Below are 16,074 nucleotides of genomic sequence, written 5' to 3' on the forward strand. Positions count from 1 at the left end.
TTGATGATTACTTCTATGTGTAGAAATCTTTATTTATAGTTGAATCACTTGTTTATTTTTCCACAAGTTTTTAGTTATATTCTTTTTTTCCAAATAGTTTAAGAAAGACCACTGTTATACAATTTAATAAATCAGAAACTGATGACAGAGTGCTGTATTTTACTTCTGTATCTCTTTTTTTTCAACCAAAAATGCTTTGCTCTGATTAGGGTGTACTTGAATGAAAGAAATGTTCACAGGGGGTACATCACTGAAAAAAGGTTGAGAACCACTAGATTAGTGAATAGATCAAGTGCACTGTTGAAACTAATATTTCACTGTCCTAGAACAAACAAATCTGAGAAGATGTGTCAAGTCCTCGTCTGCTGTCAAGTGACTGTTGTCTTTTCTGTTTTTGTAGGGAAACCTGAGCTGAGAGGCTACAAGCTTTCAGCTCTGTCCACTGATGAAATGAAAGCCATTAACAGTCTTTTAAAGAGGTGACCATGACATCCTCAAACTGACTTGCTATTTTTCATTCACATCCTGATGATGACTGTTTTCTTAAGTACTTTCTGTAATCAAGTATTCGTGTACATAGAGCAGGGAAAACAAGTACACAGGTACCTCGGTTTTTGGGATAATACCTTACAAACTGTTAAATGAAAAAAACGAATCGTACATAATCCAAAGCGATTTTTCCCATAAGAAATCACGTAAATTCAATCAATGTGTTCCAGACACCCAAATATATTTTATACAGGATAATATTAGATTTACATGCATAAAATGTGAAATACATATAAATGATGAATGAAATGTATTAATGAATATTTAACACCACTTTTATGATTTATTGAAGACTCTTGTTAGCAAAGACGACGATGAGTGGAGAGGTAGAGAAAAGGCAATTTACTACAAGTTATCTCTTGAACTCCATAATGTTTCTCACCCTCTTGATCAAAGTGCTGGCACACACAACTTTCTTTGGCCGCATGTTGGATTATTTTAAAGTTGTACTCAACAAATTTAAAAGTACAGCAACTGAGTCCCAGATGCGTGGAATTCTTTGTTCGGATACTGCATTCTACAGACTCATATGCCAAGCTATATTTATATTTATATAACAAATATATATATATTTGTTATGTATATTATATTTGTTTCACACAAACTAAGCAAGACAGTATACAAAAACCCGGACAACATTTTAGTCAAAAACTAAATCATACAAAATTATATAATTTTTAATGGATTTCTATTCTTCATTTTTTTAAATATGTCATGCATTTTTTGTTATAATTTTAGTGATCATGGCTTACTGTTTTTGAAAACCACAACTTTTGTCAAATTTTGAATTCAATTTAAATCAAAATAATCCAAACTACATCACAAATAGGCTTAAAATGTCATGAGTTGGAATAATTCAAACTTTATTCACCTTTACATTACCATATACAGTATATTCTTCCAGCATTACAACTTATATGACTGATTTAGTGCGACCAACTAGTCAGAAGTGCTACCAGCGGATATTACTATTATTGTTTACACTCACAACAGCCTTCTTTAGAAGCCAACTACGGGGTGGTGAGGACTCTCCAACTTTACCTGTAGGAAATCCAACGTTTTTCCAGTTTGAACTTCCCAATGATCCGACATCCCAGTACAAAGGGAACGCAGCATAAGCGACGTTCTTTTAGAATATCAGAGGAGGTTAACGTTTTCTTTGACAGTAAGCTGCTTCTCCTGAGACTTAGATTCTGTACAGGTGTTGTACCGAAATCTGTTACCCATCGGAATTTGTAACTCCAGGGGCCAATGTTCCCATGGCATTTGTTTGATGGTTAAACGGCAAGGCCAAAGAGGAGGAGAAGAAGAACGCTTGCGTAAATGGCGTAAACTATCCTTAAGGCTAAAACGTCAGTTGTAAGAATTTCAGCTTTAATAAATTACACATATTCTGGAAATCAATGACTTGCTTTCATTTATTAATGCTGAAATTCTGACAAATGACGTTTCATTCCATGATAGGTTTTAATCCGGAAAATGTATGTGTGTGAGAGAGAATCAACAGCTGATACAATGGACTGATACTATAATGAAAGTAAGTCATTGATTTCCAGGATATGTGTAATTTATTAATGCTGAAATTCTGACAACTGACGTTTTAGCATTAAGGATAATTTACGCCATTTACGCAAGCGTTCTTCTTCTCCTCTTTGGACTTGCCGTTTAACCATCAAACAAATGCCGTGGGAACATTGCCCCCTGGAGTTACAAATTCCGATGGGTAACAGATTTCGGTACAACACCGGAAGCCCTCGAACACGCAGAACGCTTGTACGACATAAGACCTAAAATAAATTTAAATGCAATATCTACACAAAAACACTGCAGTACTGCTAATGGTGTGTTCCATTAACCTCGGAAGTTGGAAGTCGAAGCTGAGAAAGACATAACCTGAGTTACAAGATCAGATATCAATATGGCCACAACCACGAAAGCTACTATTGGGCTTTCCTTATCTGAATATAAACAACTTATGGACAAATATGCACTCCTGCGACCTTCAAACACGGTGGATGAAGGTGAATCAGACGCCATAGAGCAGGGGTGTCAAACTCATTTTAGCTCAGGGGCCGCATGGAGGAAAATCCATTCCCAAGTGGGAAAATCTCGGCATTATAACTTCAAAATAAAGACAACTCCAGGTTGTTTACTTTGTTTTACTTTGGCCGAAAATAAAACAAGCACATTGTGAAAATCTACAAATCACAAATAATCCTCTAGAAAAAACCCTTCGTTTGTTGAAAATTCTGAGTAAATTGGTGCAGTTTCAAAAACACAATGAGTTTAGATGTGGTCTCAGTTGATCTACAAAGCCAAGATTAAACTTTAAATCACAGTCTTTCTGGGATTGAACAAAAACACAACATGTAAACTTTTCGAGGTATCAAACACCTCCTTTGTCATGTCCACGTATCAATCCAGTATTAACTCAACAAACCGTGAGAATCGGAGGTAAAACTATTAAAATGGCTTAAGTTTTCCCACGATATTTTCATACCTTAGTTGGCGCCTGTCGTGGCGGTAATCCTAGAACCCGTTGGTAGAACATCTTATTTCACCGGTTTGGTCCATGTGCTATTGGCTCTGATATTCCGAAAGCGTTTTGGGTGTATAGAAAATAGTTTTATCCATCTATTATTATCATTAATGTTATTACTATGAAAAAAGGACGACAACAAGGCATCTTGCAATTGTAAAAGTTGATTTTCAAGACAAAAATTATTTTCAAGGTAAAAGTTGATTATCCGAGTACACAAGATACTACCGTCTATGGTTAAAACCCACACAAAGACATTATTGGGGAGTAAGGGTTCCAAATAACGATGTGTTTGAAGCGGAAAACACAAAACGGCAGGTTTTAAGTTTCCACGCTTTACTTTGTACCTCTTGCTGGTCCAAAAAGAATTGCTATTGTGACATCCAGTGGACACATTCAGAACAGCAATTTCTTTCATAAAAAAAAAAATGCAACTAATTTTAATACTTGGCAAACTCATCAGGCGGGCCGGATAAAACCTGTTGGCGGGCCTGATCCGGCCCACGGGCTGTATGTTTGACACCCCTGCCATAAAGGTTTGGATTGTTTTACTTTTCCCAAAATGCATTGCCGATATTAGTGAAACGCTAATTGTCGCCTATATGCATTCACGTTATTGTATTCTGCACCAAAATTGATCTATTTATTATAATTCTTCCTTAGCGCTTTTTTTAAACTCTCATACGGTCCATCCGCCGAATGATCCCGTTCAAGCGTCAAAATGTCCACCGCTTTCATGACATGCGAGCTCATTCAACTAACGTTCCCAAATATTACAGATTTTACAATAAATCATCATTTCCATGCTTTTTCGCCCTTTTTTTCTTTCAACTACTCCCTCCACATTTTTCAACTAATTCAATCCATTCCACCATTAAAACATTCATCTTGATTACGACAATAAAACTCCCACCTTTTACAGTATTCATGATTTTCCTAAATATTGGACAATATAATTGGGACTCATCCCACTGTTCTCACTTACAATTGCATCGAAAAAATGCAATACTTTCGCAGGAATGCATTCCGGGTAAAGATGTCATTTTGATCTATTGCATTAAATTTTAACATTGGCAGCCACCGTTGTCTCTCTATTAATAGTCACTTTATTGGCTCATTTGCAGTATGTTAATGTTAGTATATTTTATTATAACTTAAATTTTTTTGTGCTATATTAATATACATTTTATTGAGAACTTCACATTTAAGTAATCATGTTTCGGTTAACATATATCAGCAACTTATGCTATGGTGCAGTGTGTTACATAGGTGATATGTATTCAAGCACAAGATGGATCTCCTGTATCAATGTAAGTTATGGTTTCAACTTGTTTTTCACTAAATGTTGGCTGGTATGCAAGTAAATGTTTCATACAATCAGGTATCACATTCTATTGTAAAATAAGATGTTAATTTATCCCCAAAAATGTGTACAAATGTTGTTCTGTTGCAGCAAAGAACTCTGGGTAATCGATCAATTCAACAATCGAATCTCTCCCTTTAAAGGCCTACTGAAACCCACTATTACCGACCACGCAGTCTGGTAGTTTATACATCAATGATGAAATATTAACATTGCAACACATGCCAATACGGCCGGTTTAATTTACTAAATTGCAATTTTAAATTTCCTGTGGAGTTTCTTGTTGGAAACGTCTCGGAATGATGACGCGTGCGAGTGACGTCACGGACTGTCAGGACATATTAGCGCAGCACCATTTGCGGCTAAATGTCGTCTCTTTTCATCGCGCAATTAAACAGTATTCTGGACATCTATGTTGCTGAATATTTTGCAATTTGTTCAATTAATAATGGAATAGTCAAAGTAGAAAGGTGGAGTTGGGAAGGTTTAGCCTTTAGCCACACAAACACACGGTGATTCTTTGTTTAAAATTCCTGGAGGTGAAGCTTTACTATGGATCAGAGCGGTCAAGCGAACATGGATCCTGACCACTTGTCAACCGGCAGGTTTCGGTGAGAAAATTGTGGTAAAAAGTCGCCTCTTACCGGAGATAAGCTGAGCTTGCGCCGTCCATGCAGCTGATGTCGACTTCCCTCAGACACTGGAGTCAAGACACCCGTGGACACACCCCTCGACTATCAGGTACTATTTAATCTCACTGAAACACTAGCAACACAATAAAAAGATAAGGGATTTCCCAGAATTATCCTAGTAAATGTGTCTAAAAACATCTGAATCCGTCCCAATGCAACCGCCTTTTTTTAAAAACTTTATTTTATTTTTTTTTCTAGTCCTTCGCTCAAATTAATGGGGAAATTGTCGTTTTTTTCGGTCCGAATAGCTCTTGCTGCTTGAGGCTCCCATTATAAACAATGTGAGGATGTGAGGAGCCCTCACACTTGTGACGTCATCGTCTCCTACTTCCGATACAGGCAAGGCTTTTTTATCAGCACCAAAAGTTGCGAACTTTATCGTCGATGTTCTCTACTAAATCCTTTCAGCAAAAATATGGCAATATTGTGAAATGATCAAGTATGACACATAGAATGGAACTGCTATCCCCGTTTAAATAAGAAAATCTAATTTCAGTAGGCCTTTCACAAGGGGATTTTTGGCCGAGTGGATAACACATCTGCCTTTCACCCAGATAATGTAGGTTTAAGTCCTGGAGGGACCAAATGCATAAATATTTTTTATATAATTTTACATCTTTGAGTCATATAATTTAATGCCAACTTTTACGACATACATTTATCATTTCTATACTCACAGACAATACATTTCAGTATAGGTTCCGATCTTCAACATTAAAGCAATTTCAACATTGAAATAATTTCTACTATTAAAAGCATTTCAATATTTCAGCCTTTTCACCTTCTATAGCCCACTAGCGTTTCAACCAGCATTCTTCAATTATGTAAACATTTCTAACATTTTATTGTAAAAAAATATGTTGTTCTCCTCAGTCCCAAATGTTTACTGAGTGTTGTTAAAAGGAAAGGCCATGTAACACAGTGGTAAAAATGCCCCTGTGCCAACTTTTTTGCATTGTGTTGCTGCCATTAAATTCTAAGTTAATGATTATTTGCACCAAAAAAAATAAGTTTCTCAGTTGGAACATTAAATATCGTGTCTTTGCAGTCTTTTTAATTGAATTTAAGTTGAAAAGGATTTGCAAAACATTGTATTCTGTTTTTATTTACCATTTACACAACGTGCCAACTTCACTGGTTTCGGGTTTTGTATATTACATATGTATGTTTACGTCAGGGGTCTCAAACTCAATTTACCTGGGGGTCACTGGATGCAGAAACTGGGTGAGGCTGGGCTGCAAGAAAAGATTTCTTAAAAAAATCCAACATGCTGTTTTAAATGAATTCACCTTCTTTGCCAACTCTCGCGATCTTTCCGGGAAACACCCGAATATCAGTGCATTCATTGTCCCGGTTTTCACCGGGACAACAATATTAAGGACGTGCCGTGATGGCACTGCCTTTAGCGCCCTCTACAACCTGCCGTCTCGTCCACTTTTTCACCTTACAAACAGTCACATATTCTATGAGGCTTCTGCAGACCCACGGAAGTAACTGCAAGACATAGTTGATGAACAGCCATACAGGTCACACTGGGGGTGGCCGTATGAACAACTTTATCACTGTTACAGATATGCGCCAAACTGTGAACCCACACCAAACAAGATTGACCAGAATGGGTATTTGTTCTGTTGTGTTTGTGTTGTGCAGATGTTCTCCCAAAATGTGTTTGTCAATCTTGTTTGGTGTGGGTTCACAGTGTGGCGCATATTTGTAACAGTGACAAAGTTGTTTATACGGCCACCCTCAGTGTGACCTGTATGGCTGTTGATCAACTATGTCTTGCAGTCGCTTACTGCGTCTATAGAAGCCAAATGCAACATGTGGCTGGGCTGGCATGCTGTTTGTACAGGTTGTAGAGGACGATAAAGGCAGTGCCTCCACGGTGCCCCCCCGTAATACTATTGTTTGGGTGAAATCCGGGAGAATGATTACCCCTGGAGGGACACTGAAAATTGGGAGTCTCCCGGAAAAATCGAGGGTATACAAGTATGACGCTGTAAAGCGCAATTCATCATTTAAAACTCGCGGGCCGCACCAACAATAATTTTCACATCAAGGTGTGGGCCGCAAAATAACGTAGGCCGCAAGTTTGAGCCCCTGGTTTACGTGTATATATGTATATATACATGTATGTATACTAATCTCTCTCTCTCTCTCTCTCTCTCTCTCTCTCTCTCTCTCTCTCTCTCTCTCTCTCTCTCTCTCTCTCTCTCCATCCATCCATCAATCCATCTTCTACCGCTTGTCCCTTTCGGGTCGCGAGGGGTGCCATAGCCTATCTCAGCTGCATTCATGATCCATCCATCCATTTTCTACTGCTTATTCCCCTTGGGGTTGCGGGGGGCCCTGGCGCCTATCTCAGCTACAATCTGGCGCAAGGCGGGGTACACCCTGGACAAGTCGCCACCTCATCGCAGGGCCAACACAGATAGACAGACAACATTCACACTCACATTCACACACTAGGGACCATTTAGTGTTGCCAATCAACCTATCCTCAGGTACATGTCTTTGGAAGTGGGAGGAAACCGGAGTACCCGGAGGGAACCCACACAGTCACGGGGAGAACATGCAAACTCCACACAGAAAGATCCCGAGCCCGGGATAGAACCCAGGGCTACTCAGGACCTTCGTATTGTGAGACAGACGCACTAACCCCCTGCACCGTGCTGCCGCATTCATGATTATTTGCACACTAAAAAAAAAAGTTTCTCAGGGGGAATAATAAATATCTTGTCTTTGCAGTCCATTCAATTGAATATAGGTTGAAAAGAATGTGCAAATCATTGTAGTCTGTTTTTATTTATGAATTACACAACGTGCCAACTTCACTGGTTTTAGGTTTTGTATATTACATATGTATGTTTACATGTATATATGTATATATACATACATGTTTGTATACTAGTCTCTCTCTCTCTCTCTCTCTGTCTCTCTCTCTCTCTCTCTCTCTCTCTCCATCCATCCATCAATCCATCTTCTACCGCTTGTCCCTTTCGGGTCGCGAGGGGTGCCATAGCCTATCTCAGCTGCATTCATGATCCATCCATCCATTTTCTACTGCTTATTCCCCTTGGGGTTGCGGGGGGCCCTGGCGCCTATCTCAGCTACAATCTGGCGCAAGGCGGGGTACACCCTGGACAAGTCGCCACCTCATCGCAGGGCCAACACAGATAGACAGACAACATTCACACTCACATTCACACACTAGGGACCATTTAGTGTTGCCAATCAACCTATCCTCAGGTACATGTCTTTGGAAGTGGGAGGAAACCGGAGTACCCGGAGGGAACCCACACAGTCACGGGGAGAACATGCAAACTCCACACAGAAAGATCCCGAGCCCGGGATAGAACCCAGGGCTACTCAGGACCTTCGTATTGTGAGACAGACGCACTAACCCCCTGCACCGTGCTGCCGCATTCATGATTATTTGCACACTAAAAAAAAAAGTTTCTCAGGGGGAATAATAAATATCTTGTCTTTGCAGTCCATTCAATTGAATATAGGTTGAAAAGAATGTGCAAATCATTGTAGTCTGTTTTTATTTATGAATTACACAACGTGCCAACTTCACTGGTTTTAGGTTTTGTATATTACATATGTATGTTTACATGTATATATGTATATATACATACATGTTTGTATACTAGTCTCTCTCTCTCTCTCTCTCTCTCTCTGTCTCTCTCTCTCTCTCTCTCTCTCTCTCCATCCATCCATCAATCCATCTTCTACCGCTTGTCCCTTTCGGGTCGCGAGGGGTGCCATAGCCTATCTCAGCTGCATTCATGATCCATCCATCCATTTTCTACTGCTTATTCCCCTTGGGGTTGCGGGGGGCCCTGGCGCCTATCTCAGCTACAATCTGGCGCAAGGCGGGGTACACCCTGGACAAGTCGCCACCTCATCGCAGGGCCAACACAGATAGACAGACAACATTCACACTCACATTCACACACTAGGGACCATTTAGTGTTGCCAATCAACCTATCCCCAGGTACATGTCTTTGGAAGTGGGAGGAAACCGGAGTACCCGGAGGGAACCCACACAGTCACGGGGAGAACATGCAAACTCCACACAGAAAGATCCCGAGCCCGGGATAGAACCCAGGGCTACTCAGGACCTTCGTATTGTGAGACAGACGCACTAACCCCCTGCACCGTGCTGCCGCATTCATGATTATTTGCACACTAAAAAAAAAAGTTTCTCAGGGGGAATAATAAATATCTTGTCTTTGCAGTCCATTCAATTGAATATAGGTTGAAAAGAATGTGCAAATCATTGTAGTCTGTTTTTATTTATGAATTACACAACGTGCCAACTTCACTGGTTTTAGGTTTTGTATATTACATATGTATGTTTACATGTATATATGTATATATACATACATGTTTGTATACTAGTCTCTCTCTCTCTCTCTCTCTCTCTCTCTCTCTCAATCTCTCTCTCTCTCCCTCTCTCTCTCTCTCTCTATATATATATATATCCATCCGTTTTTTTACCGCTTGTCCCTTTCGGGCTGCAAGGCGTACTGAGGCGTATCTCACCTGCATTCATAAATATTTGCAAAAAAACAACAAGTTTCTCAATTCAAACATTGAATATTTTGTCTTTGCAGTCTATTCAATTGAATATGTGTTTAAAAAGAGGTGCAAATCATTGTAGTCTGTTTTTATGTATGAATTACACAACATGCCAACTTCACTGGTTTTAGGTTTCGTATATTACATATGTATGTTTACGTGTGTATATATATATATATATATATATATATATATATATATATACATATACATGTATGTATATTAGTATATCTCTTTCTATACATAATTGTATTGTGCAGTTTTGCCTGTGTCATAGCTTAGTCACACAGTAGGTGTGGTGTTCTTGGGATGCAACTCAGTATTCTTCTTCTTCCAAACACGACGAGTTGAGTTTATACCAAAATGGATACATGGATGATACAGCAGAGGATTGGGAGAATGTCATGTGGTCAGATGAAACCAAAATAGAACTTTTTGGTATAAACTCAACTCGTTGTGTTTGGAGAAAGAAGAATACTGAGTTGCATCCCAAGAATACCATGCCTACTGTGAAGCATGGGGGTAGAAACATCATGCTTTGGGGCTGTTTTTCTGCTAAGGGTACAGGACGATTGATCCGTGTTAAGGAAAGAATGAATGGAGCCATGTATCGTGAGATTTTGAGCCAAAACCTCCTTCCATCAGTGAGAGCTTTGAATGGTCGACTAAATACTTATTTTCCACCATTATTTACAAATAAATTCTTTAAAATTCCTACAATGTGAATTCCTTATTTTTTTTGACATTCTGTCTCTCACAGTTGAAGTGTACCTCTGGTGAAAATTACAGACCTCTGTCATCATTTTAAGTGGGAGAACTTGCACAATCGGTGGCTGACTAAATACTTTTTTGACCCACTGTACATGTATGTATACTAGTGTATTTCTCTCTATGTCTTTCTCTCTCTATATCCATCCATTCGTTTTCTACCGCTTGTCCCTTTCGGGTTGCGAGGGGTGCTGGAGCCTATCTCAGCTGCATTCATGGTGATTTGCAAAAAAGAATACGTTTCTCAATTCGAACATTGAATATTTTGTCTTTACAGTCTATTCAATTGAATACGAGTTGAAAAGGATTTTCAAATCATTGTATTCTGTTTTTATTTACAAATTACACAACGTGCCAACTTCACTTGTTGTAGGTTTTGTATTTTACATATGGATGTTTACGTGTATATATGTATATATACATGTATGTATACTAGCATCTCTCTCTTTCTCTCCCTCTATCTCTATCCATCGGCTTTCTACCGCTTTTCCCTTTTGGGCTATGAGGGGTGCTGAAGCCTATCTCAGCTGCATTGATGATTATTTGCAAAAAAAAAAAAGTTTCTTTGCTGGAAAATTAAATATCTTGTCTTTGCAGTCTATTCAATTGAATATAGGTTGAAAAGGATTTGCAAATCATTGTATTCTGTTTTTATTTACCATTTACACAACGTGCCGACTTCACTGGTTTTAGGTTTTGTATATTACATATGTATGTTCACGTGTATATATGTATATATACATGTATGTATATTAGTATCTCTCTCTCTATACATAATTGTATTGTGCAGTTTTGCCTGTGTCATAGCCTAAGCAAACTCTGTATAATGATATAGATTTTTTGAATTATTGCAATTAATTAAAAAGAAGGACAGATATAATAATATTGGATCCTTTATTTGTATTATATACATTACTCCTTTTACATAAATATTTGATTATGGTATGATATTAGCATTTTTGCTTGCATCAAACCTTTGCTATATGTTGGTGTTGACGTGGCGGATTAAAGCTCGATGATTAGCTTGCCTTCATCATCACTGCTGCTGGTGTCTTCTATGTACTCCTGGCAGCTCGGCAAAAGTCTCACTCCACCGGACCAGCAATCGGCCACTGGATCCACCAAAAAGGCCGTGTGGCGTTGGCCGGGGTCTCCGTGAGAGTGCGTGCTCTGAAACGAGCTTTCAGGCGCAGCTTGGTATTGGTCATGGGTTCTTGGTCGCTGTAACATCTTAGCTTGGTTCACACTTGTACCTTCTAAAAGGTTATATGCTCCTGTCAAAGCATGGCGTGGACTGACGTCACCACATAGACAAACGTGGCCCATGTCGGTGGACTGCTGGGTTTTGGCAACAGTCGAGGGTTTTTGTGTCTGTGGAGAAGTTTGCAATTCAGATTTGACAAAAAAACAAGAATCCGCATTATCGTCCACATTAGTGCTTGGCTTTTCAGCGGACGTGGTTGCATTCTGGTCTTGTGATGTCTGCCTTAGTCTGGTGTTGGCCTCACTTTGTACCAACGATTGTGTCGATTTGACAGACACGACCAGACTTGAATGCATTTTTTGCAGGTTTGCTTGCTCCGACAAAGAATTGCTGTGCATTTCTAATGTTCGCTGTTGAAAGTCCGAAAGCTTGACATGAAAGTTCCTATGGAAATCTGCGTTGTTAGCCGTGTTTGTAACTCGCCGATGCTCTTGTCCAGAGATTCCACCGTGCTGCTCTGCTTGCTCGGACTCCACCTTTACCGCCGCCTTTTGTTCCTGATTATACAAAAATAAACACAGGTGTAATGTCAACATAACCCTTTGATAACTCATGTAACTGAATTGTTAGGTACAAAACCCAAAACCAGTGTAGTTGGTAAATTAAAACAGAATACATCCATCCATCCATCATCTTCCGCTTACCCGAGGTCGGGTCGCGGGGGCAGCAGCCGAAGCAGGGAAGCCCAGACTTCCCTCTCCCCAGCCACTTCGTCTAACTCTTCCGGAGGGATCCCGAGGCGTTCCCAGGCCAGCCGGGAGACATAGTCTTCCCAACGTGTCCTGGGTCTTCCCCGTGGCCTCCTACCGGTTGGGCGTGCCCTAAACACCTCCCTCGGGAGGCGTTCGGGTGGCATCCTGACCAGATGCCCGAACCACCTCATCTGGCTCCTCTCGATGTGGAGGAGCAGTGGCTTTACTTTGGGTTCCTCCTGGACGGCAGAGCTTCTCACCCTATCTCTAAGGGAGAGCCCCGCCACCCGGCGGAGGAAACTCATTTCGGCCGCTTGTACCCGTGATCTTGTCCTTTCGGTCATGACCCAAAGCTCATGACCATAGGTGAGGATGGGAACGTAGATCGACCGGTAAATTGAGAGCTTTGCCTTCCGGCTCAGCTCCTTCTTCACCACAACGGATCGGTACAATGTCTGCATTACTGAAGACGCCGCACTGATCCGCCTGTCGATCTCACAATCCACTCTTCCCCCACTCGTGAACAAGACTCCTAGGTACTTGAACTCCTCCACTTGGGGCAGGGTCTCCTCCCCAACCCGGAGATGGCACTCCACCCTTTTCCGGGCGAGAACCATGGACTCTGACTTGGAGGTGCTGATTCTCATTCCGGTTGCTTCACATTCGGCTGCGAACCGATCCAGTGAGAGCTGAAGATCCCGGTCAGATGAAGCCAGCAGGACCACATCATCTGCAAAAATCAGGGACCTAATCCCGCGGCCACCAAACCGGAACCCCTCAACGCCTTGACTGCGCCTAGAAATTCTGTTCATAAAAGTTATGAACAGAATCGGTGACAAAGGACAGCCTTGGCGGAGTCCAAAGACTTCTACGGAATTACAACAAAATGGACTCAGATTTCCCTTGCCCGGACGCGGGTCACCGGGGCCCCGCTCTGGAGCCAGGCCCGGAGTTGGGGCATGATGGCGAGCGCCTGGTGGCCGGGCCTGTCCCCATGGGGCCCGGCCGGGCACAGCTCGAAGAGGCAACGTGGGTCATCCCTCCAATGGGCACACCACTCATAGGAGGGGCCATAGAGGTCGGGTGCAATGTGAGCTGGGCGGCAGCCGGAGGCAGGGCACTTGGCGGTCCGATCCTCGGCTACAGAAGCTTGCTCTTGGGACGTGTAAAACAGAATACAGTGATTTGCAAATCCTTTTAAACTTATATTCAATTGAATAGACTGCAAAGACAAGATAGTTACCATTCGAACTAGAAACAACTACATTTTTTGCAAATTTTAGCTCATTTGGAATTTGATGCCTGCAACATGTTTTAAAAAAGCTGGCACAAGTCACAAAAAAGACTGAGAAAGTTGAGGAAAGCTCATCAAACACTTATTTGGAACACCCCTCAGCTGATCAGACTATTTTTTTTCCTGAAGGAATCAATAAAGTTATTTCTATCTATCTATCTATCTATCTATCTATCTATCTATCTATCTATCTATCTATCTATCTATCTATCTATCTATCTATCTATCTAATTAGGAACAGGTGGGTGCCATGATTGGATACAAAAGCATCTTCCGTGAAATGCTCAGTCATTCAAAAACAAGGATGGGGCGACGGTCACCACTTTGTCAACAAATGCGGTAGCAAAATGTCCAACAGTATAAGAACAAGATTTCTTAACGAGCTATTGCAAGGAATTTAGGGATTTCACCATCTACGGCCCGTAATATCATCAAAAGGTTCAGAGAATCTGGAGAAATCATTGCATGTAAGCGGTGATATTACGGACCTTCCATTCTTCAGGCGGTACTGCATAAAAAAAGCGGCATCAGTGTGTAAAGGATATCACCACATGGGCTAAGGTTACCGTTCAGTAAACCACTGTCAGTTACTACAGTTTGTCGCTACATCTGTAAGTGCAAGTTAAAACTACTATGCAAAGCCAAAGCTATTTATCAACAACACCCAGAAACGCCGCTATCTTTGTTGGGCCCGAGCTCATCTAAGATGGACTGATCCAAAGTGCAAAAGTGTTCTTTGGTCTGACAAGTCCACATTGCAAATTGTTTTTGGAAACTGTGGACGTCGTGTCCTCTGGAACAAACAGGAAAAGAACCATCCGGATTGATATGGATTCAAAGTTCAAAAGCCAGCATCTGTGATGGTATGGGGATGTATTAGTGCCCAAGGCATGGGTAACTTACACATTTGTGAAGGCACCATTAATGCTGAAAGTTACATACAAGTTTTGGAGCAACATGTGTTGGCTTGCAAGCAACGTTATCATGGACGCCCCTGCTTATTTCAGCAAGACAATGCCAAGCCACGTGTTACAACAGCGTGGCTTCATAGTAAAAGAGTGCGGGTACTGGTCTGGCCTTCCTGTAGTCCAGACCTGTCTCCCATTGATAATGTGTGGCGCATTATGAAACCTAAAATACCACAATGGAGACCCCGGACTGTTGAACAACTTAAGATGTACATCAAGCAAGAATGGGGAAGAATTCCACCTGAAACGCCTCAAAAATTGGTCTCCTCAGTTCCCAAACGTTTACTTAGTGTTGTTAAAAGGAAAGGCCATGTAACACAGTGGTAAAAATGGCTCTGTGACAATTTTTTCGCAATGTGTTGTCATTAAATTCTTAGTTACTGATTATTTGCAACAACAAAAAAAGAAGTTTCTCAGTTGGAACATTAAATATCTTGTCTTTGCAGTCTATTCAATTGAATATAGATGGAAAAGGATTTGCAAATTATTGTATTGTGTTTTTATTTACCATTTACACAAGGTGCCAACTTCACTGGTTTTGTAGGTTTAGAGCACACAAATTAATTTTCATCCACAAAAATACCTTATTGACAGTATCTTCTGTGTGCCTGCAATTAGACACAGCTGTCCTCCACTGTCTTGCAGGCAATGTTTCGACTTCAATCTTCTTCCGTCCTCTTCTGTCTCCTATGTCACCCACTGACATGTCCACATATCGGTGGTTTGCGCCTGGGTTGTCAAATCTTCTCCAGGCTGCGCTCTCTGGTCCTTCAGAGGTGTCTCGCTCACGTGTCAGCTGTTTCGTCTGGGATGGACAGACCTCGTTGTTGGTTCCCCTCACGTGCCCTAAAGTATGACAACACATGGAAATATATTTGTTAAAAAAATACATGCGTGCATAGGTGGTAAATTCCGCTTTTTCATATGCTTTGAACCATGCGGCTTATAAAACGACGCAGCTAATTTATGGCTTTTTCTGTTCTGAAGGCCTTAATGCAAATAGTTTTCAAAAACACATGCAATGGCACTGATACCAAAGGTTTGTGCTATGGCGCCATCTTTTGGACGAGTTTGCTCACTGCAAGTGCTGCTGAGTGAATGTCGACAGTGTTTCTTGCCGTTTATTGCTTCGAACCGGAAGTACAAGTGCAGTTCCGTCTTCTAATTGTTCATAGCGTTTCTACTCATGCGCATTCTTCATTTATCACTCCAAGCAACATTTTTAAGATTTACAGTACAACTCAAACAATTCATACTTTCAACAATGTCTCATGTGGAGTGTTTTTATGCATTGTACAGTGGGGCAAAAAAGTATTTAGTCAGCCACCGATTGTGCAAGTTCTCCCACTTAACATGAT

At 40.8% G+C, this 16,074-nt stretch overlaps 1 protein-coding gene across 9 annotated transcripts in view; it reads left to right on the top strand.

Annotated features, from left to right (window-relative positions):
- pdrg1 (p53 and DNA-damage regulated 1) overlaps positions 1–16,074 on the top strand; it is a 45,596-nt gene that overhangs the window by 11,661 nt on the left and 17,861 nt on the right. For 3 of the 9 annotated variants that reach the window (XR_009804313.1, XM_061887616.1, XM_061887583.1), the window contains exon 5: positions 401–479. Coding sequence is in view for 6 of the 9 variants with exons in the window: in XM_061887616.1 (XP_061743600.1) it covers positions 401–479 (79 nt within the window). In the remaining 3 variants the exon portion in view is untranslated. Of the gene's footprint in view, positions 1–400; positions 480–5,056; positions 6,191–7,420; positions 10,448–10,490; positions 10,510–15,361; positions 15,435–16,074 lie in introns of those variants that run through there. The other 6 variants (XR_009804319.1, XR_009804320.1, XM_061887574.1 and 3 more) reach the window with 6 other exon arrangements.

The sequence above is a fragment of the Nerophis ophidion genome, linkage group LG02 (genome assembly GCF_033978795.1).
Source record: "Nerophis ophidion isolate RoL-2023_Sa linkage group LG02, RoL_Noph_v1.0, whole genome shotgun sequence".
NCBI lineage: Eukaryota > Metazoa > Chordata > Actinopteri > Syngnathiformes > Syngnathidae > Nerophis > Nerophis ophidion.